Here is a 24,129-nt window from a genome sequence, read left to right as displayed (position 1 = left end):
ATACTTTTAGTATAGTTGCAGTACAAAATAAAACTTAGATGTACACTAGTTGTGTACTCAATGTTTATCATTCTTATACTTACTTAAACGTATACTTTTATAAACAAAAAGTGAGCTAATTTAGTCTCAAGAAGCATTAAAGTAGTACACTTATAAGTATACTACTAATGCACTGATATTAGTATACTTATTACATAAAGTATACTTGGCTTATAGGCCTACTTGCACTTAATCTTTTGATTGAGATTTACCTAAGAAAAGTATAAAAAGAAAAGTGTGCTACAAGTGTATACAAGTATACTTGCAGTATAAAAACTATTAAACTAGATATCTGAGAGTATACTTTAAAGTGCACTTTCATAAACTAAAGTGGGCTACAAGTATGAAACTAGTAAACTATCAGTATACTTTTAGTATAGTCGCAGTACAAAATAGGTGTAAACTAGTTGTACTCAATGTTTATTATTCGTAAACTTAAATTATACTTTTATAAACTAAAAAAGTGGGCCAATTTAGTCCCAAGAAGTAGTACACTTACTACATAAAGTATACTTGGGAAATATATACTTTGCTTATGTATACTTTATAAAAGAAACTTGAAGTATACTACTTCTTCGTAAGGGTCACCACTGTCACTTTCTATCCGTTACACACACACATAACCACGGCTCTATTTTTAATCATCTCCACTCACTCAAACTTATGTCTTTAATATTTATTCATACCATATTTCCACCCTAAATCACACAGTATATACAAGAAAAAACAGACACCGACACCCACACACATTCCTGCGTGCAGCTCATACAAACACACAGATTTGTCAGTGTGTTTACACAGTTCACCGGGCAGCTAATCTTCACGGCGCTGCTGACTGAAGCCTGTCTTTTGTCGGAAAAAAAATGCTTCCAAAGAAACAGTGTCAGAGTCAGGTGACTAATCAGGCCACATTGCAACAGCTAGATCACTGCCTGGCCCTTCCTCTGAATCCTGCCCAGGTGGTGCCAGGGAAAGTACTGATGACATCACCGCAAAGGTCTCAACAAAGACTAGCATTCCTCGCTCTGTCGTAATCCGCGATGTTAATATACAGCCCGACTTCAACCAGATTAAACCAGTCAACAAGCTTTTCTCTCACGCCTCCGCTCCCCACGCCTCGGCCTCACTTTTAACCCTTGTTTTTTTCAAACTCACAAACACCTTCAGAGCCTTGATGCAGCTCTTCCATCTGTGCGTGTTAGGAAGTGTGAGCTGAATTGACAATAAGACACTTGACAATGTATTTCCAGTATATTTCTGCCAGGAACTCCCACACCGTTTGTCTTCTGCTGGTCGTCAAATGGCTTCGGGAACTTGACATGAGCTGGATTTTTTCCATTGGTACTAAGAGGTCATTGTTTTAAAGATACAGAAATACAAAAGTTCAAACGATCTCTATCCTTTATTAGTTATTCTATTTTTTAAAAATCAACCCATTTCCCCGAATTTTGTCACTATTTTTATGTTAGTTCTTTTTTCTGAAACTCAATTTTCTCATCAGATTGAAAGAATTAACTAACAAATCGAATTATTGAAGGCAGGAAGTTGCAGTAAACAGTTTTTTTTTTTGCAGTGTAGCCTAAATAAGAAATTGCGTTTTTAGTCTTGTTAAAATACATTCCCTTCCTCTTGTATTAAACCTGCAATAACTAATCGTCTGGCCACTTGGGGACAGCCGAAAGAAGACATATTATATTAACTTGATATGACAAACTCGTTACCAAACATGTGTCTGTTTTATAATCCAGCAGAAATGGAGCAACATTAGCATTCATTTGGAGTTGTGTTTGATGCCACCTGGCAAATGTAAGTCTAGTATTCACTCTCTTTTGGTCTCCACAGGGACATATCTGGCTCTTTAGCTGCTAAATGGTCCACTGACTTCACCAGCTAGTTGCTAACTGTGTCTGTCTGCTGTTTGGTGATGAGCAGGTCATGATGGGTTTTTAGAGTTTTTAGCCAGGTTCTAAGTACAGAAATGTTGGTCGGTCGGTCAGTTAGTCCAGACTGAAATATCTCGACAACTATTGGATGGATATCCATGACATTTGGTACAGACATTGAAGGTGCTATTGATAACATTAGTAACATTCAGCCACTAGATGTCTCATTCTTCCTCCCCCGTTCCATTGCATTCACTTCACAACAAGTGGTTGCCAGGCGCTGTGACGACACCACGTGATACCAACGTTGTTGTACTATTGGCTCACAAGCCTTGTTAGAAGTGGGAACCAAACATGAGATATCTTCCACAGAGATAAACAAAACATTCATTTTGGACCCGTCAAAATTATTAAAATGATTAATTCATAATCTTTTTTTTTTAGGACAAGCCATACTTTTATTTGTTTCTAGACGTCTACATAAAAATGTTATCAATATAACCTTTAATCTTCCCCTGTTGGTGAACATCTGACTTTTAATTCACATTTTTATTTTGTCATATACTTTGTTCGATGACTAAATACTTGCAAAACTAACGTCATTCCCATCAGCCCCAGTTGGACTTTGAATTTAGTGCCAGTTAGCAGATGTTAGCATGCAAACACACTAAACTGTGGAGCGGCTGAGGCTCAGAGGGTAGAGCAGGTCGTCCACTAATTGGAAGGTAAGTGGTTCGATCCCCGGCTGCTCCGGTCACATGTCGATGTGTCCTTGAGAAAGACATTTAACCCCAAATTGCTCCTTGTGTGAATGAGTATTTAGATTAGATCCTGATGGGCAAAGTTGGCACCTTAGCAGCCTCTGCCATCAGTGTATGAATGGGTGTGTGAATGGATGAATACTGACATGTAGTGTAAAAGCGCTTTGAGTGGTCGGAAGACTAGAAAAGCGCTATATAAATGCAAGTCCATTTACAAAGGCAAGCATTGTCATTGTGAGCATGTTGCATTCTGACGTTAGCATTTAGATCAAAGCACTGATGTGCACATACAGCCTCGCAGAGCTGCTAACATAGCCGCAGACTCTTTAGTCTCGTATTTGAACAGAAAACAGCATGTAATGACGCTGATTAGAGTGAGAGTGAAGCAAAATAGTGGTGGTGGGCCGCAAAACCAAAACAATGAACTGAAAGAAGCTAAAACGCTCTTCTGCAGAGATGAGGGGAACTGCAGACTCGGGTGATAATCCTCCGTGGGTTTCTCATTATGAGCGACTCTGTTCGCATATCATGTGATCCATTGTTAATAGATAAGTTGAATCCATTTGTTGGAGTCATAAATAACACCACGCACTCTACTTGTGTGTCTGTGTGCGTGAGAGGGAAGATAAACAATATCATCAACTTCTGTGTCGACTAGACTACGGCCCCTCATCTCAACATTCACACCGTGACCTTTCACCTTTGACTGTCAACATGCCAGGATGACCCTCTGGCTGTTGTTGTTGTTCTTATTACTGAGAAGCTCTCACAGAAGCCGACATGCAGAGGGGAGCAATCGCATTAGCCCCTATTACAAATATGGCAGATGTCGGGAGCATAAATGCCACAGATAAATGATTAAGCGTGAATCTTAAGTTTAACGTCCCACATCGTGTCTTATCTCAAACAAAGAGGTGATGAGAGGCTGCTGTCCTTGTCATGTCCCTGCTGTTTAAAGAATGTGGATCCATTTTTACACAATTTCCTGTCCTGTTTTCTGCTCTGGAACACAGCCTTGATGTCACAGCTATGCATTTTTCTTTTAATTTCATAACAAAATCAAATCATAATCAATTACAGGAAGTGCGCAAACAGCCCGAGTGCAGTGAAATAAGGGACGTCTTTGTGTTTTCTGTTTATACAAATAACGCTAAATAAGAAAACCACTTCAGGGTCTTTACTTTTAGTTTTTTCAGCTCCTTGTCATTTTTTTTTTTTTTAACCTTCCTAAACAGCCAGTGAAACAATACCCAGCAGGCGTCACAAGATAAGTTACTGACGCTCAGGAAGGTTTCCCTTCCCTTTATTTTCTCTGCCTTTTCCTCCGCAGGTCACTTCTATGAAAAAAACTCTCCAAACTCGCCACCATCTGCTGCACACACACCTACATACACAAACACACACGACCATCACACTGCTCCCACACAGGATATGCAAATCACTTCTGAGCAACTAACTTCCTTCATCTTTTAAAAGTTAAAACTAAAGTAAATATTCTCCCCTCAAATTTCAGATGATGAATTTGAGTTGAATCTGAATATTTTGTTATTGCACGAGTCCGCTATCTGAACTAATCAACCCAGCGGCCATAAATACTGACTTGCTCAGGATAAGCCTGCAAATAACTCAATCACACACTTCCTGTTTTTGAGCACGTAGTCGGTGACCTCAGGAGGAGGAGCACAGGATGTGTTCCAAGTGGAAGATACAGATACAGATTTCCTCGATAGTTCTAATTGGGAAACATGTTTAACTTTTGACAGGAGGAGATGGGATGCATCTGTTGTGTTGTTTGTTCCAGAAATGATTGTGTTGTTCCAATGCAAATTTCTTAAATATTTGTGTTATTCACTGCTTGTTTTTTAGCTCCAAACACACTAATAACTCTTCTTTTGCTTTATTTTTCCGCCTTTTTTGCAGCTTAAAGTCTGATTACCTTGGTTAAACTCAGCGGTTTACTGTGAGTAAACAACGTCGTCGTGAGAGAACTGTCACATCAGTATATTTTCTTAGATGCTTTCATGGGCCACGGAGATCATCTCTTATTTTAAGACACTCTGTAAACATCTCTGATGTGACCTGGATAACACACTTTTCATTATGTTGAACCAGACATTTTTCCATACTAACTGAAGTAAGGCTGCAACTAACGATTACTTTCATTGTTGATTAATCTGTCGATTATTTTCCTGATTCATCGTTTAGTTGTTTGGTCTATTAAATGTCAGAAAATTGTGAAAAATGGCAACCAAAGCCCAAAAAGATCGTCCTCAAATGTCTTGTTTTGTCCACAACTCAAAGATGTTCAGTTTACTGTCATAGAGGAGTAAAGAAACCAGAAAATATTCACATTTAAGAAGCTAGAATCAGACTATTTTTCTTAAAAAAATGACTCAAACCCTAGTTGGCGATTCATTTAATAGTTGACAACTAATCGATTAATCAGCTCTAAACTGAAGCTGATTATAATACTGTAACCTCCCCATAGCCCCCACCTCTCACTGTCATGACTTTGGTCACAAGATATTCAACTAATTCTCATAATGTTTCACAACACATGGTTTTTATAGACCGGTGAATGAGAAGTGAGACATAGCGCCAGACGGCATTTACTCTAAATGTGTCTAGAAATTGCGTAATCCTTCTTTCACCACACTACCGTCTGACTAAGTTGCAGGCCTGGTATTTATTTATACTAGTTGTTTGGCTCCGTTTGTTTATTTGCTTGTTTAGCTAATTATCCCGGCATGGTCTAGTTTAGGTTTGCCCAAATATCTTCCGCTCTCTCCTCCCCAGACAGACAGGCTTTAGACCCACTTCAGATAAGATTTTGTCAGCAGGAACCACATTTGAGAGGATGTTTGTTGTTTGATATAGACTGGTATAAACACTGGAATAATGTTATGGTGTCATTAAATAGTAGTTGACTTCCTGCAGAGTTCTTAAAGTGCAGAAACTAAGTTGTTCCTCTTCTCACTGTGTAAGAATTAAAACTATTCCTCAGTGTGATGAATACACCCATAAAGTGTCTCCCCGCGGGGATCCACTGGCCTGGAGTCTCTAGTGTTTGTGCCAAAAGTCACAGTTTGGGATCATTCATTCACTGGTGCTTCAACTTGTTGCACATTAGTTAGTTACACATTACACAGGCTAGTTAATGGCTACAGTGAGCTACTCATGAGTGAATGTAGATCAAAGCACCATTTGCATTAAAAGTCTGCTGCAGTTTATAGAAACCAGGAAATTCAATACAGGGTAGTATGTAGCCCCTCCTTTACCGGCTGAAGTAAAAGTACTAATACCACTCTGTGAAAATACTCCACTACAAGTAAAAGTCCTGCATTCAAAACCTTACTTAAGTACAAGTATGTATCAGCAAAATGTACTTAAAGCATCAAAAGTAAAACACATTTATTGTGCAGTAAAATGTTCCGTGTCAGTGTTTCACTATATGATGTTTCTGGATTAATATTACTGCTGGAAGGAACAGTGTGTAACATTTTGGGGCATCTGTTAGCAGTAATGGAATATAATTATACGTAACTATGTTTTCATTAGTGTATAATCACCTGAAACTAAGAATCGTTGTGTGTGAGCCCCTCATAGCTACATAGTCCACAGTTTTGCTCAAACCAAACACTGGCCCTACAGAGAGCCTTTCACGTTTTTACGTTACTTGAAGGACACCATAGTTCTCCGACATGCTTGTGAAATTGCGGTAGCTGCAGAGTGCAAAACCGTGGTACCGCCAGCCGCTGTCTGACTTCCATTGCCCCTAGAGTAGTGTTATTATGGTAAGGGGGTTACCACGGTTTTGCACGAGGCAGCTCACGTTACCGCAGTTTTGGAAAGGGAGGAGTGAGCGGAGGGGTACTCAGTTGGTTGCAATCTGCAACCACAACGCTAGATGTCGCCAAATCCTACACACTGCACCTTTAATGTGTATGTTGCATTTTACTGCTGTGGATGTTTTTAACCCCTTTATATCCTGTTGGCTAGTTTAATTTACAGCAATGCATCATGTTCTATAAGCTCATCATATGTTTGTAGCGTTGCTGTCCTGTGAGAACAACGTATCTCTAAAAAGTCAACTTTTCATGGTGTCATGAAAACAGTCCTGTTATCAGCTTTGTGACGATGCATTTTCCGGCTGATCCAAGAGTTTTTTTAAAAAATGAGTTTGAGAAGTCTCACCACATAGAGGAACATAAAGGAACAATTCATCCTTGAGTTTATCACAAAACATTAAAAAACAACACATCTGGAGATAACATGGTTTTCACTGGACAGGAAGGGGATGAGCAATTATTATTTGAAAAGTAACTAAAGTTGTCAAATGTAGTGCAGTGAAAAGTACAATATTTGCTTCTGAAATGAAGTGGAGTAGAAGTATGACTCAAGATTCAAGAGTTTTATTTGCCATTTGCACCTAAGTACATTAGAATTCTGAGCAGTTTACACCGAGTCAGCTTTAAGAAAAAAAAAGGTAGACAAGACACAAGGTAATACAGTACAAAATAAGTAGCACATTCAGCTCAACACAATAAATAAATAAATTAATAAAACATAAAACGCCCTCAGTGTAGTCAATAAATAAACTAAACTACCCTCTGCATAGGAACGATACCCCAGAATACAAATATACAGTATATATGTTTCATGACCATTTTAAAAGAACTTGTAGCTCTCATAAAAAATATTTAAAAACAGTGGAAGGCAGCATATTGCACAGCATTACAGTCCATTCAGTTCAGGTGTACTGTGTGTCAATAATGGTATGGAGGTGAGGTGTGGTGTATTTGTTTCCCTCTTTAACATCCTTTGCCACCAGTCTTATTGTAACTGGGAAGTAGCTGTTGTGACAGCGTGATCTGTGAGTGGAGATGCTCTGTGGCCTGTGGTGCCTCAGGTTGTATCCTGATTCCCTCCACCTGAACAGAGAGTGAGCTGGGCGGTGTCTGCATGACGTTGCAAAAAAATGTAAATTTATTTATAAAGCACATTTAAAAACAACAAAAGTTGACCAAAGTGCTGTACAATTATACATAAAAACATAAAAACAACACAATAAAACACTAAGACCAACTTAAAACCAACAGGACATTAAAATAATAAGAGCGTTAAGACCACTAAAAAAGGAAAAAAGGATTAAAATAGTCAACTCTCATGCCGAGCCAAAAGCCAAGGAACAAAAGTGTGTGTGAACGACATTGCAAAAAATGGAAATACTCAAGTACAAGTATCTCAAAATTGTATTTATGTACATTACTGGAGTACATCCTCCACCCCTGTTGAATACCTAATTAGTATTCAAGGAGAAGCGTTGTGATTGGCTCCTCGGCCGTCTGACGTCACACGCAGCTCCGAGGCGAGAAAACAGCAGTGTTCAGTGGAGCTCAGACCGTCTCTCTCTCTCTCACTCTCTCTGCTCCCTGAAAAACACTGTAAACTTTATACAGTAACGAGTAAACTCATGAAAGAAACCGGGCGACGGGTAGTTTTAAAGCTGGACTTTGTTTTTTCACTGTAACTGTGTGTTTTTTTAGACACTTTAAGGTTGGTTTTTTGCTCTCAAAACGAGAAGTCGCCGGGATTTCCTCTCATCTAGAAGTTTCCCAAGATGAACTTCGATCCGGTGGTCAGGAAACTTTCTGTAAGTAACATATAACCATCTCTATACTTGTATCAATTTACATCACTGTATTTCATTAACAGCTGCTCATATTATCTTAATGATGGTAAAAATGTGCTTTTAAGTTTGGATAGCGGCTAATAATCCAAATAATGTTGGTTTTAAATTGTGGATATGGACGTCAGGAGATAACATACCGACTGTTTTATTAAGTTGAAGCTGAAGCCAGACAAACCTTGACTCTTTTGGGAAACTGTGGTGTTAACATGTGAGCAGAAAATCACAGCCAGGCCTGTGAACTTGTCTGAGAGGATGAAACAAGTCTGTTCATTGTCCTTCAAAAGAGCTCAGCTGCACAGGAAGCAACATTGTATCTGTTTGTTTGTTTGTTTGTTGTTTGATTGAAGTGTTTTTTTGCAACATTGTATCTGTTTGTTTGTTGAAGTGTTTCTTTCATCTTATTGGCTCCTGTGTCTGGCTCTCAGTACATGTGCTGCATAACAGAATAAAACCTCCTCAACTGGATAAATAAGAAGTTTATAAAGTTGTTATGTGATATTTTACAGACATTGATGATGATCTCTGGTTGATAAACATAATTTTTTTCTTAGTTTCTGATCTCACAACTGTCCACTCATTCATGTTGTTGTAGGGTGATGCCATACAACATGTTAACATTGCTCATGTAAAGGTGGTGGATACACTGTTAAGAATTTCCCAGTAAAATAACAGTAAACAAACAGGGTTGCCTTTATGTTACTATAAAATTAACATTATTATACTGTCACTGAAATGTACAGCTTTGTACTGTTAATGAAAAATACTGTTTTTTTTAATTAATTTCACAGTATTTTACAGTTAATTTACTGTTTAAAGATACATTATATAGCTGTTTTTCACCTTTCTTTTACATTATCTTAAATAATAAATAATAATAATAAAATAAATCTTAAATAAATTAATGCACTATTTAGGTTGTATTTTTTACATACATTTTAATAAACATAATTTTTTGCCTAGATGAATAGACTTAGCAGGTTGCAGACATGGGAATAGTCACACTAAATACAATTAAAGGCACTTGTTAGGAAAAAGGCTATAATAGACTTGTTGACACTTTCCCCAAAAATGTCTGTCTATAGCTGGCTACAAGCACAGAATGCAAACCACAACAACATGTGAGTGAAGAACAATAAAGCTAATTCACTGATTTTACAATCATGTACAATGTACAGCCTCACATGTGCAGATCAGGTCCCAGAGATTTTAAGATTTGAAGACAGAGTTCAGTCAGTCCCCCCTCCACCTCCTCTCCACAGCCTCAACATTACAGCCACCATCTGTGTTGGACATCATGTGGTCATTATTGTTCAGACATTCAGCATATGATGTCTCCTGGTCTGTCACAGCGGATGTAGCTTGGCCATATAGGCTCTATTAATAAGTGCACTGCTGCTCCGCTGCAGCTATGTGCACTTTTGCTCGTGCAAGCTTTAAATCAAGTTGTGTGAAGAAGAAGAGTGAGAGTGTGTGTGTGGAGAGGCACGGGGTTTGTCTTGTCTGAAGCTGTAATCAGTTTGACCCCAGAAAAGCCAAGAATTCACCTTGCCAGTTAGTCAATTAAGTTTTTTTTTTTTTTTCCAGTAAAGTTTATTCCACTCAGCCCCTCTCACAGAGACGTCTTTTCATTCCACCGCCGCCTGTTGTTTTTTCCATCTGTGCAGCACCAAAGCCTTCTGACACTATAAATACTGTATATGCTCACTGTATACGGCTCTTCAAGTGGAGCCAATCCATTAAAAGGCCCTTTGGATTAATGCACAAATATGTGAGTAAATGTTATGAGGGGTTCCCTTTCAAAATACTCTTCAATTCAAGTGTTTTGAGAGACTCCTGCTCGTCCTCATGGCTCTGTTTTCAGGCTAAAATCTAGCCTGTGACGGGAGACTGACCAATCACAGGTCATTTCAGAGAGATGACCAGCTCCGGCTGGTGGGCGGTGCTTGGTATTTCCTCAACTTGATCACAACATGGCTGTCGGGTCATAAGCTTTCCTCATTTTACAGCTAAAAAGTAAACTACATGATGTTTCTGAACACATTTGAGGTGAGAAATAGACATTAACGTGACAAATATTGCAGCTTTAAAGCAGCGGTAGCCGAGATTGGAACAAATATGATTTAAAACGGTCACTATATCCTGACAGTAGTGCATGAGACCGGTAATCTGAAATAAATCATGTGCCTCTGTGTCCTCCGGTGCTCCTAATGACATCTGCAAGATTTGACGGACCGGTCAATCACTCGCAAACGCCGATCAAACTAGGCATCGCTGATCAAATATGAATCAATATTCTGTTCTCTCCTCAAATGTTTTCAGAATCATCTTGTAGTGTACTGTTTAGCTGTAAAATGAGAAAGTTTGTGACCCGGCAATCATGTTGAGATCGAGCCCCCGGGAAGAGCGCCGGGCTGTGAAGCAAATGTTCGTAGTGGCCAAACGGCGGTACGTCACGTGATGCCTTTGGGCCCCAAAAATACTTTTTCCCATAAACTTACATCGTGAAAGAGATCTCTGTAACTCGGTGGATGAACACTTGAATAGCCCTTATTTAGATCATTAGGTCCTAAAAGTTGTAAAATGCACTAATAGCTGAATCCAGAGTTATTTTCCTTCCTTCGTTTATGTGAATGAGACCCAGCGAGGCGGAGTTAAAGGAAATATCTGATTAGCGCTGCCTAGTTTTATCTAGTAGTGAGCGTTTTATCGGAGTTTGTGAGTGATTTACAGCTGCCTCCGTTAAATGAACAGCCAATAGGAACGCTCTCTCTGTGAAATGACCATGGATGTATTAAAAGAAATTGATACAGCATTGGAGGCGGAACTCTGCGAAAGTCCGGATCGACGACCGACGCACTTCCTGGGGGCTTGGAAATGACCTGTGATTGGCCAAAGTCTCCCGTCACGGGCTAGATCTTTTTAAAAAACAGAGCCATGAGGAGGTGCAGAAGTCTAGTTATCTCTCAGAACACTTGAATTACAATATGCTGAAATGTTATTATGGATTTTTTTGTCCAATGATGCCAAAAACATTCTGCCAACCATCGCTTTAAGTTTACTGATTTTCATGACAGTGTGAGATAGGAAACAGAAATCAGAGTTCCCTAAATGACAGCGAATTAAGGCTTGGCTTTTTCTGTGGTTGATAAGAGCATGTCAGTGTTTCATAACAGATGCTTACTGTAGCTCTGCTAACTGTAAATGGAGTTGTTAAAGTAAATGTAACATCTGCTGATGTGCCCGGTAGCTTGAATGTTTGTTTTCTGCGTTTGTCTGATCTGTGTTTTAAGTCATGCAGTGTTCCATTACTGAAATCAGATTTACTTCTCCGGGTGGCAAAGTCAATGTTTATCTCTTCTGTAAACCACAGTACATTCTGGAGGCCACGCCATGGAGCCTTGTTGCTATGGGACTATGGGGAAATTTCACCCCCTCCAACTCCAACCCCCATTCCTCCCTCTCTAATCCCCCTCCCCACGCCCCTTCAAATTGAGTGTATACGTGCCTGGCCGTCCTGTAAACTTCCTGTCTAGAGTACACACAGATATGCTGATATTAGTGGCATCAATTTACTTCTGAGAATTGTCATGCCCGTGCAAAATGTACCCGAGATTGTTATCTGTTATTGCTTACAGTGCGTCTGGGTGTTGGTTCACACAGGAAATATCCCTCCATGTCTCTGTGGACAACACAGACAAGGGCAGGACTGACATCTGGGGACAAGTGGAGGCCAAACTGTGTCGCTGGGGACCGAGCAGTGGTCAACAAATTGGCCACTCTAGAGTGCTTATTGCTGCTTTGCATGGCGACCATGTGAACAGAGAGACCGGGGGCTTAGAGAGAGGCTACATGAGTGATGCAATGTGGTGCAACCAGCTCTCTGTCAGACACCAGGTGGTTCTGCCACCCTGTCAGTTTCCATCCAGGTATTTAATCTCAACATAGTTAAGTGAAGTTTTATTGTCGGCCGATCGATTATTCTGGAACGTGCTGTCGGAGTCGTTAAGGTGAATCACTCTCCGGTTATCAAAGAGCCGCTGACTCACTTAAGGGAGTGCCACCTGTTCAGGTGCGCCCTGCATACCAACGGGGGCGAGTCAGCGCTCACACACGAGCGATCCAGCTTTGAGATAAGTGGGGAGACTGCGTGTGAAACATCAGATCAACTTCAGTCTGATGGCTTTTTTATTTTTTAGACCGAAATAGCAACTTATTCACACACAGTGTCACGACTACTTTGAGGTGTAATACTCTCACGCACAGCTCTCCCATGTGTACAGAAGTCATCTGACGGGTCAAATCACATGAGTTTACTATCCTCTTTGAGGAATTGACACTATTTGCCAAAGGGCGCTAAAGCTATTCTTAGCTTCTTCTTTTTTTATTACATTTTTTCTATTTTTATTCTACCTGTTTTAAAACGTGAGTGTAATACTGGCATACTTTTCTATGTCAGAAAGTTATTTTGTCATCTGTGTGCAAGTATATAGAGTGTGTAGCACATGTGAAAACATTTAAAATCAGAATCAGTACTTACAAGGAATTTGACTCCGGGTTTTTATGCATCTCTCAATGTACGTACACAGAAATATAAATAACAGCTCGGGACAAGGAAAACAAAGCTGGGCAAAAAAGTAGTGACAAAATAGGTGTATATAAAAATAAGAAATAAAACGTCTATATACAAGTCAAGTGTTCTGTAGGTTGTAAACAATACAAGTAGTGCTATTCTATTCATACTATATTTAAATAAGACAAAACCATAAAGTAGAAGGAGATGATTATTACAAACCCGTTAAGCCTTTTCTCCCCCAAATGCCACTAAAAATAAATGTGGGTATTTAAATAGAGCTGAAACAATAAGTGATTTCAGTCACTTTTCAAACTAAAAGCCTTAAAACATTTGATTTCCTGTCTGGTCCCAGCGACTCCCATGTTCTCTGTTTTACATTATTATAAACTGAATATCTTTTTTGGACAGCTGGATGGAGAATAGAGCTATTTGCAGACGTCACATTGGGCTCTTTTTGGATGTTTAATAGACTAAAATGGTTGATTAATCAACTAATTGTTAGTTGCAGTCTCAAAAGGATTCTATTTAGACTCTATTCAATCAAGAGAAAAACCATGAAGCAGAAGGAAATCACCAGTGAAAATTATGTTCTGTGTCACAATAGAAAATGTGGGCATCGATTAGTCAACTAACAACAACAACAAATCAACTATTTTAATAATTAATTCATGGTTTGAATTATTTTTCCTGGTTCTAACATCTGAATTGTGAGGATTTGCTGCTTCTCTTTGCGTCATGTGATATATTAGACTGAATATCTTTGAGCTTTTGACTGTTGGTTGAACAAAAAAAGCAATGTGATGCACATGTTTTCACTATTTTAAGACACATTTTAGAAGTAACAATCCATCCATTAATTGATAATGAAAGTAATTGTTAGTTGCAGCCCTACATTTCAGACTCAACAGCTGAAAAAGATTGCATTGCAATAAGCGATTCTTTTCATTATGAATTACTCAATTGGTCTATTAACGTCGAATTCACACCAGAGCAGTGGCGAAGTGCGGCCTGCGGCGAGCTGCCATGCAATGTCTATGAAAAGCTGCAGCAGTGCGGCCAAACTAAAAGTCGGGAAAAGTTTATCTTTTAGCGGAGAAGTGCAGCCGAAGAGTATCCGCAGCAAATCAGTAAACCGATTCCGTGACTCCTGTTACATGTGGACTTGTGTTACAAAGAATTTCTTCCCACCTGAAGCTCATGAATACGCCTCCCGGCCGCAGAAAAATGTAATTATTGCGGTGTGAAGTGTCAGAAAATAGTGAAAAATGCCCTCTGCAATTTTCCAAAGCCCAAGTTGACATAGTTAAATTGCTTGTTTAGTGCAACCAATAGTCCAAAATTATTAAATTTACTCGAATAAAAGACTACAAAAACAGCAAATATTCACATTTTAGAAGTAGTAACCTGTGACGTTTTATCATTTTTGCTTAAAAATGGAGAAACGCGATTTATATTCTGTCGATTGACTAGTTTAACATGACATCAGAGCTGCAACAATTAATCAATTAACTGATTGGTTGTCAACTATTTTGATAATTATTATAATAATAATCTTTAAGAAAAAAAGTCAAATTCTTCTGCTTCCAGCTTATTAAATGTGAATATCTTCTAGTTTCTTTACTCCTCTATGACAGAATATCTTTGAGTTGTGGACATTGATTAATCAAGAAAATAATTGACGGATTAATCAACAGTGAAAATGATAATAAGCCCCACATGACATAATTATAAATCCAGAATGGCTTAAGGTTTTGCATCAGTGCCATTTCCTCCTGACTTCTTTCTCTCCTGGATGATTGAGCAGATTATAACAAAGGTTTAAGAGTCTTAGAACAAACTCAACCTTTGTCCTGAGTTCAGAATGGACTTGTGTTTACAAAGACATAAATCCAACATAAATTCCATCTATTGATGGTCACTTAAAGTCCCTGTTGACGTGCTCCAGCAGCCGCATATTCTACATTTTTGCTGTGATGTGTTTATAAAGAAAGCTATAAACTGCCAGCACTTCGTGGACTTTTTTTTCCTTTTTTTCCTTTTAACACAAAGACGAGCTTTAATGGAGCTAATGTGATTGTCTCTAGAGCGAGGTGATGGATTCCTGCACATACTTTAATCTATTAGTCATCCGTTCTTGCTCTTTTCATTCTCGCCCTCCTGGGGTTGTCTTATGAGTCGCCGCTCAGCTTCCCTGAGAAGGGCCTAATCACAATTTGAAAAGGCTTAGTTAATAGCCCGCTGCACACAAATCTCTAAATTCAATTTGTGCACTGACGTTCAGAATTGTCCCCGAATAACATGCCGTATGACGCACAGTGATGTTGCGTACATGTGTGTGAGATCAGCAGCCAACCCTTAGAAACCACACTGGGGACCAAGTCGACCTCACAACACAAACAAATCATAAACTGTGTGTCACGCTGCACCTGCTTACAACTTTTGAAACCTTCGAACTTACAGCAACCCTCTCTCTTTAAGTCATCAAAACAGTAAGCCTATTTTCATGTGGTCAACATCGACGTCAACGCGCCAGTCATTTCACCGACTTGTGGTTACAGTCTGACTAGCAGGGAACTCATTAAAACTGTCGTCATCGCAGATTGCTTTTCTCTTTTTTTCTGATGCGAAGTTGAATGTCACCTAACCTGCTGGTGACACACGTCTAATCAGCGAAGCATGCCTCCTGAGGAAACTCAAGAATTTGTGTCGTAGAGCTGCAGCTTCCCGAGTTATAAATATCCAGGCCTAGCGGATACGTTGCGGGTCCAATCGGGTGCTGGGCCTGCTCTTGAGGCGGGCTGCTGCGGAGGGAACAGTTTGGAGCTGAACCCTGCATGAAGCCTCTGTATTGTCTCGAGCTTCCTGTGCTCCCTGAGAGGAGGGGGCCGCCGCTTTTCACACGCTCCCACACACATACGTGTGTGTGTGTGTGTGTGTGTGTGCAGCTTTTGTGGTTCAACAATGCGGTTTTCACACTGCAACACTTTCTTGTCGAACTGCTTCGAGTTGACGTGGAAGTCATTGTCGTCATGTTCTATCATTCAGCTTTATAATGATGAGTGGATGAGAGCTTGGCTGAACTTTGGATTTATTTACAGCGCCGTAGCAAAGTGTCAGACTCCTTTCTCTTGACATATGCTGGGTTGTCTTCATCATCATGTCAGTGTAAATCACTCAAGGAAAGTCATGCATGGTCAACCCTTCCCCCCCCTGTCTCCAGAGGATGCCAGGCTTTATCTGTAAAACAGAGAGCTTACACTGTCCCGTCAAGGTCAGGCCTGAGGGATTCGAATTGTACATTATCCAAACTGTACAAAGTGTACTTTATGTCTTATCTGAAATGATACGTTGGCGTGTGTTTGGTTAAATTAGATTTAGGTTATAAAAAAAACTAGTATTGGACATAAGTTGTCACTGATACACTAATGATATTATAGAAGACGTTGCAGGACAGTGTTTCTGTTCTGTTTGGTATTTTGCTGTTGAACTGCAATAGAAATAGTCCGCTAATGCCTACATTGGTATTTTTGCTTATTTATTATATTCCCTAAAATCTGTACAACCTAAGCTAAAAGGTTATGTCAGTCAATAAACTATAATAATTGATAAAAGTATTGAAATTGTGTCATAACTTAAACAGAAATACAAAAATTTGACATGTTTTTTTATAAAATGTTAGAAAATAAACCCACTAAAACATATAGATCTAAAAGATTTCTAAATGTAGAGAACATATTTCTTAACACTCCATAAGTTACTTGAACTATGCACAGTTTTTAGATTTTTACGAGCAGATCGAGGCAAAGGCGTTTTGACAGTTTCATTGCATTGCAACTTTGTCACAAGCGTGCAATGTGATGTTGCAAAAGACAGAAGTATTGACTTTCTTATTCTGCTGCAAAAAGATTGAATGCTCTAGATATATCTATATATAACTCTTATTTTAGATTGATTTAAACAACGATCTCCTTCTACTATTAATTCAATTAGACAAGACAATTGAGCAGTTAAGGTTAGGTAATGTTGAATACCATAAAATGTCGCCCAGTGTAAAGTTTTGGCGATTGACAGAAAAACAATTAGAGCTGCAACGATTAATTGATTAGTTGTCAACTATTTAATTAATCGGCAACTATTTTGATAGTCGATTAATCAGTTTGAGTATTTTTTAAAGAAAAATAAGTCAAAATTCTCCGATTGCAGCTTTTTAAATGTGAATATTTTATGGTTTCTTCATAATTTTCTGACATTTTATTGACCAACAATTAATCGAGAAATAATCAACTGATAAATCAACAATGAAAATAAGCGTTTAAGAAGTTGCAGCCCTAAAGATAATCAAGTATTTTGATAAACGATTAATCATTTCAGTCATTTTTCAAGCCCAAATGGTTAAAACTGTTACACATTCTCTGGTTCCAGCTTCTCAAATGTGCCGATTGGCTTTCATGGAACTAACTTTGTGGTTTTTAAATGACGAAGAGACGGGATGATCACTGAGGGTTTGATTGGTACAATCTCTGACATCAGTTGTGCTTCTAAACCGCTGTAATGCAGGTAACATCCCCTCCTCTGTTATGAGATGACGCTGGATGTTTCTCCTTCCTGTGGTTGTTCTTTGCCACGGTGTCTGAGAAAGATTGAGCTGCGGTAAGGTCAGGGGAAGACACAATGTCGTTGACATTTGAACTGAAGTCATTTATGACGTGTTGCACGTTAACAGCTGTGGCAAAAACATGTTTGTTCCATCCTCCCTCCTGTCATGTGCTCGAGTCCTTAAATATCTTTGTTTGTAATAAAGTAAATGGTTGATGATCAGTGTTGGTTTACTTGGTTGTTGTTGACCCGCCAGCTGCTGACCATCTATAATCAGATGAACAAATCACTGTGCAGTTAAAATTACACTCAAAAACTGGATTGAATGGATTTCATATAAACTGCAAAGACTAGTGACGATTTTTTAATTGGTTTTCTCGGGACTGCATGAGTAGAGACTGGTCGGCAGGGAAGAATGTTGGCACTGGACGTTTTTCTGCAAACCAGGGATAAGTTGAATGGCGCAGTTTTTTCATTCGGTCAGAGCAAGTGGCGTAGTTTAAAAGAGACACATCGGGCGGGTGGCAGGGGAGGTTGATGGTTCCAACAAACACAAAGCTTTCATCCAGGAGACCGCTGTTCGTGTCCCGTGCGTCACGTTGCAATCAGTTGTTTGTTCGTGTCCCATGTTCTAGGGATGCACCGATACCACTTTTTTTCAGACCAAGTACAAGTACTTACATTTGGGTACTCGCCGATACCGAGTACCGATACGAGTACTTCTCTGTGCCAAAAGACCCTCGTTAACAGCCAGCTGGAGGGTGTGAGCGACACACGGCAGGCCGGGGAGTCCTGCATACGAGGCGGTGCGCCGCGACCTGCTCTAGGGGCGGCTTGGATGTGCTTCCTGGGGCCGTTGCCAAGGCGTCACCGGGGCGGACTGTCCTTGCGGTGTCGTGCTGCCAGGGGCCTGCGGCGATGTCTGCAACCCACCCGACCCGTCTTGAAACACAGACCAAGGAGTCTAACGCACGTGCGAGTCGGAGGGTGCAAGCAAAACCCTGTGATGCAGTGAAAGTGAGGGCCGGCGCGCGCCCTGCAGGGTCTGGTGCACCACCGGCCCGTCTCACCTGCACCGTCAGGGAGGAGGAGCGTGAGCGGGTGCGATAGGTCCCGAGAGATGGTGACGAGAGGTAAACATCACGCCGCCGTAAAGTGGTATCGGAGCCGTTTTGCGAGTACGAGTACATGAGCACAGTATCGGACCCTATACCCGATACTGGTATCGGTATCGGTGCATCCCTACCATGTTCACAACGTTCAGTGTCTTTTTAACTGTACAAACAGTAAGTAGTTTTAAGCCCAACCATGGAGTTATTTCCTAAATCTAACTATAGTGGTTTTGTTGCCTAAGCCTGACCAATTGTTTCACAACGTTAACCACGTGGTGTTTCTGCAAGCGTGATACGAGGCTGATATGAAACGTATTTTTGGTTCAGAAGCATCGCCATTCAACGTATCCGTGGTTTGCAGAAACATCCAATGCCAACATTTTTTGTGACGATGAGTAAGCTGAAAAAAATCAAATGTGAATTAATTAAAATTGTGTGTGTTATAAGTGACCTAAAACTTCTGCATAGCAATATTTTAAATCTAAACTTCTCCGGGGCTCTTTTCCTCTCTGTCATGAGAGTATGGATGCACAATATCATAACTATCGTGTAATTGATTAAAGAGAAGAATTGGCTAATAAGAGAAGCGTGATATGGAGCATCAGGTCTCACTCCACGCTCAGGAGTATAATGAGCTGCATCATGTCGGTTATGATTGAAATTATCTGTCCAATATGAAATGAGGAACCTCACAACACGCATTGTGTGTTTGTGTGTTTGTGTGACAGAGTTCATTGCATTTTCTGTTTCGGTCTGTTTTTTTTTAAATAATGGAGCTCACTGTAATTCCCTCGGGGACGTGGAGTGATCACAGCCCTCTAAATGGCCCATTGATAACCTAAGTCAGCTGAAAGGATGTCCTGTCATTTAGTCACAAATGCTTTCTCAGTGTACACGGCATGTGTAGCGTTTGTGCCAAGGTCAATTTGGAAGAACCCAGGGTGTTTAGAGGAAGTGGAGGCAAGCTACTGTTGTCAGATAAACAGAGGCTCCCTCATTATTTTATTGTAACTTTTTATTAGTTTAACTTGCGTCCACACAAGCGGAGCACTAACCTATCAGACAGACAGACGGACTCAAAGCAACGACAATAGCACACTGTTATACAGCAGATAATCCGCAGCCAAGCCCACTCATTGTACAGAGGATAGAGCAGACTGTGAAGTGGACTGAAGCACTTCAGCCGGCGGTTGGAGAGTTTCCAGGGATTGTGGGTTTGGAGGGCTTTCGACACTGAGGTTATGGTCACTCCAGTCTTCCTCCTCGCCTGCTTGGAGGTAAAACGAAGCCGCATTGTGGCTGCCCATAGTGTTTATGCATACGATGCATTTGGGCCCATGTAGTTAAGCAGCCGTAGGACATTAGTGTGGACACATGTTGATGCCGTTTTTTTTAGTTGTCTGCGAGCAGGCTGTGTTTGAGGAATACCACACAGCGGGATTCCCTCAGACTTTGTTTATTTCAAAATAAAAGCTGGACAGAGATAGTTTTCAATTCTCAGATTATGCACTGGTAAGACACAGCCATCCTTTAAAACAACCCCTCTTTAAACCATTCTCCATAGCAAATCCTGCTTTTCTTCTCTATAGAGCTGAGACAATTAGTCATTTTGATAATCGATTCAAAAACGCTAATCATAACCTGGTTGCAGCTTCTTTAATGTGAGGATGTGCTGCTTTTATCTGTATTACATCTAGAGCTGCCCCCCTCTTAGTCTTATGCTTTTTTCATGATGAATGACAAGAAACTGAGCACATCTCTGGTAAACACAAAATTGACAAAAGTGGTGCTTTTGTGTGATTGTTTGTGGAAAAGCTCTCAAAACTTTCACATATAACGATAAATCGATTAGTTTTCAACTATTAAATTAATCGCCAACTATTTTGATGATCAATTTGAGTATTTTTCATAGGAAAAAAAGTCAAAATCCTCTGATTCCAGCTTCTTACATGTGAATATGTTCTGGTTTCTTTACTCTTCTATGACTCTTCTATGAATATCTTTGAGTTATGGACAAAACAAGACATTTTAAAGACGTCATCTTGGGCTTTGGGAAACACTGATCCACATTTTTTACCATTTTCTAGACCAAACAACTAATCGATTAATCAAGAAATTAATTGTCAGATTAATCGACAATAAAGATAATTGTTAGTTGCAGCCCTAAAATAAACGAATCAATTGTGTGAGTGTTAGTAGACTAAGAATTCGGTCGAGGTCAAGGGCAGCCCTAGTTATATCATCGTAAACTGAATACCTTATATTTGGGTTTTTGGACTTTGTTTCCTGCATTCTGGTGACTTTTAAAGAGTGAAAATAACAAAATAATAAGTACACTGCAACAGCATTTAAAGACTTTTGATTTTACCTTTAACTCCCGGGAAAGAAAACTGAATAATTCGCCCCTCTGGTGTGAACTTGGTGTGTGAATCTCTGGCGTAAGCTAATATTCATCCGTTTATATTTATTTTTGCTCCTGCTTAGGTATTTATTTTTCTTATTATTTTGCATTTCTCTGTCCTTCTCTTACTCACTGAGGGTCCTTTCAGACACAACGCGACAACATGCGCTCTGAAACCCGTTATTTCCAACGGCTTGCGCCACAACGGCTTTTCGCTGCGTCGATCAACGCCCGACTTTGGGCGCTGCACACTGTGGCGAGCACAGCTTAAACATGAGCTCAAACTGCGCTGTGGCATGAGCATAGACTGCTCTCTTCCACCGGGAAACGACAGTTGGTGTAACTCTGTTGTCGTCCGGGTGGAAACAGTAGAGATTATACACACTGTTTAGATCCAGAAACAGGCTAAGATAACAAAAAGGAGAAAAAAAGTGTGAAAATTTGCCATAAATCGGGAGAAATACGGGAGAATTGTGACCCCCGGGAGGAAAACGGGAGAGGGCGATGAAAAACGTGAGACTCGGGAGGGTTGGCAGCCCTATTTCTCTTCTATAAAATGCAACTGGATCTTCTGTGTAGCAAACCTTCAACTGCTGAGCATAACAGGTTGGCCATTTAAGGGCAGCTGCACCTGGGAGTGTTTTGAATCACGAGCCCTGGAATGAACAAAGACTGGAGATGATGTCATCTCTATGCTGTCTATGCATCTTCACTGTCAAAGAGACACCTGAGCCGCGTGATTTATCAGCTACATAACGGCTGGATAAACACAACTTTTGGACATTCGGTGCAACTTCACATTCTGCTTTGTAGACGTGTAGGATTACCTTCAGTGCGGCTAAATTCTTTCCCCAGTTGTCTTTTCTTTCCACTGTGTTGCCGTGCACATGTGCTAATACGCAGATTTTTTGCCTTTTCACACGGCCTTACTCTTTTCCCTAAGTCCATGTCTCTCTGCATCCCCCCACCCTGCAGTCATACACATAGTGTATTCAAGTCTAAAGACTCACCCTGTGTCATGCAAGCTGTTAGCTTCCCCCTCTCATTTTATCTCCCTCCCCTTTCCCTCTCTCTTCTGCCTCCCTCCCTCCCTCCCTCCCCAGAATGTTTGGATAGATCTAAATGGTGTGATTGTGACTGCTCTGCCGGCCGTCTGCCCTTCCACGTCTGCCTCTCAGCGTCTTTGGAAAGTCTGACGTGAGCACAGGGAGAGGAAGAAGGGGAAAGGCAGAGAGAGGGGAAAGTTCTTTTGAACAACAAGGCATGGCGGCCCTCCAGAGAGCCAAGTCTAGCGTCAGGAGTCCTTCTCAGCTCCAGCCTGTCCCTCTTTTATACCTCTGTTTATCTGTTCTCAGTCTTTATTCCTCTCATTCTCCCACACCGCCTCTTTTAGACAACCTATTCCCTGCAGAACATCTCATCTTCGACTCGCTGTCTACAGTTTCTCACTTTGAATCGACCCCTCCTCCTCCTCCTCCTCTTTCTCCCCTCCGCACCCTAACCTGTTCCTTTCTCTCTTAGTCCAGTAGAGGTGGAGGGGCTGGTTGCACGGGAGAGACAAAACCCTCCGAATCTAGGCCTCTCATTTACCCAGGAGGTGTCGCATTGCGTTTGAGGGCGCTTCGCGGCGGTGTCACATGTCGTGGCATTCAAAGAGCCGGGGTTTAAGAATGTGGGTCATTTGAAGTAGAGGCACTAAAGTGTGTTGTTTGCCAATGAATGGGGCCTTCTCACATTGACATGGTGAAAAGCGTGTGAATAAACACCAGCGCCTGGGGGCCACACTAAAGCGTTCGGCTGTATTCTTCTCAGTACCCCACCTATACAAGCCTGTTATTATCTAACACATGAATGGATTTCTGGAATCACATTTGATACGGGCGCTGTGCCGGCATTAGCCGAGATACCTTATCAAACCCTTTCTGTTAGCAGAGGAAACTCTGATTTGCCTTCAAGAAAACCAGATCATGGAGTAATTAAGTTTGGTGGCCTTTTGCGCTGTGTGTAGTTAGCGTATAGCTTTGTATCCTTGCACACACAGGCTTGTTTTGCCTCTAGTTCTGACCAGCTGGATGGCTCCCTTAATTGCTTTCCCACGGCAGATGTTCAGATCAGATGGTTCAAATTAAGTCGTAGATTGCTCACACAAGGTTTCCTATGATAGCCTCTCCTCTTTACTGTCCTTCATGTAATGAGTGGGTGAGTCTGTATACTGCGGATACACAAAACTAATGCAAAGCTTTTATCTTTCTTTCTCTCCCCGTCCTCTGTGATTCAGGTGTTTGTGGCGACGCTCCTCATCGGGCTGGTTTGTCACGCAGCAGAGCCTCCAGCGTCTCAGTGGTCCAGCGATGAACACAAAAACCTCACCCTACGACAACACAGAACATGTGTGGAGAACGAGCAGTACCTCAACCAGGGGCTCTGCTGCCTCAATTGCAAGGCTGGTAAGGAGAATCACATTAAGCAGAATATACAGTAGCTCCAGTTACAACCAAACATATGAGGAATGTGGGCCTGCCATAAGTACGCCCGCTGCAACATTTCAACCCCAAACTCAACAAATTGTTTTCTTTCCCGTATCCTCAAACACTTGATTTATGTCAAGAAGTGAGTGCAAGCGAATAGAGCCAACATTTAGAATGGCATTTTGTGTGGAAAAAAAAAAGTTAAATGTCAAACCCATAACCTGAACTGTGTCCCAAATGCATTTTGCAAGTATTCTCTGCAAGGTCTGGAAAGAATGTGTGATGGCCAGGAGCGGGAAGAAAACTCCTCCAACTCAGCAGATCGGAGTGAAGTAGTGAAAAAGTGCAAAACATGCACCGGAGGTTATTTTAAAGTCCAAAGTAATTAAAAGTAGCAGACAGAATCTGGTTAGGCTGTTTATCCCAGAACATATTTAGCCCAGATGCAATGCGGTTGCTAGCTGATTGAGTTATTTCATTTGACATTATGAATTCTAAGAAATATTTTTATTTGGTTTTGCTTTATCAACTTTATCAACTTTATTTTTAAAAACACATGGCCCTTCATCGAATTATATATGCACCCGAATTTAAGCGCCAAAGT

General features: G+C 40.6%; 1 protein-coding gene across 1 annotated transcript in view; it reads left to right on the top strand.

The window, feature by feature from the left end:
- The first annotated feature begins 8,064 nt into the window (after positions 1 to 8,064).
- LOC141757300 (tumor necrosis factor receptor superfamily member 10B-like) overlaps positions 8,065 to 24,129 on the top strand; it is a 28,717-nt gene continuing 12,652 nt past the window's right edge. Inside the window, exons 1-2 of the mRNA XM_074617691.1 lie at positions 8,065 to 8,336; positions 23,336 to 23,504. Of these exons, the coding sequence (XP_074473792.1) occupies positions 8,304 to 8,336; positions 23,336 to 23,504 (202 nt within the window). The 5' untranslated portion in view covers positions 8,065 to 8,303. The remainder of the gene's footprint in view (positions 8,337 to 23,335; positions 23,505 to 24,129) is intronic.

This window comes from Sebastes fasciatus, chromosome 19 (genome assembly GCF_043250625.1).
Source record: "Sebastes fasciatus isolate fSebFas1 chromosome 19, fSebFas1.pri, whole genome shotgun sequence".
Classification (NCBI taxonomy): domain Eukaryota; kingdom Metazoa; phylum Chordata; class Actinopteri; order Perciformes; family Sebastidae; genus Sebastes; species Sebastes fasciatus.
Note: the sequence above shows the minus strand (reverse complement) of the source record. Positions and strands in the feature narration are given on the sequence as shown.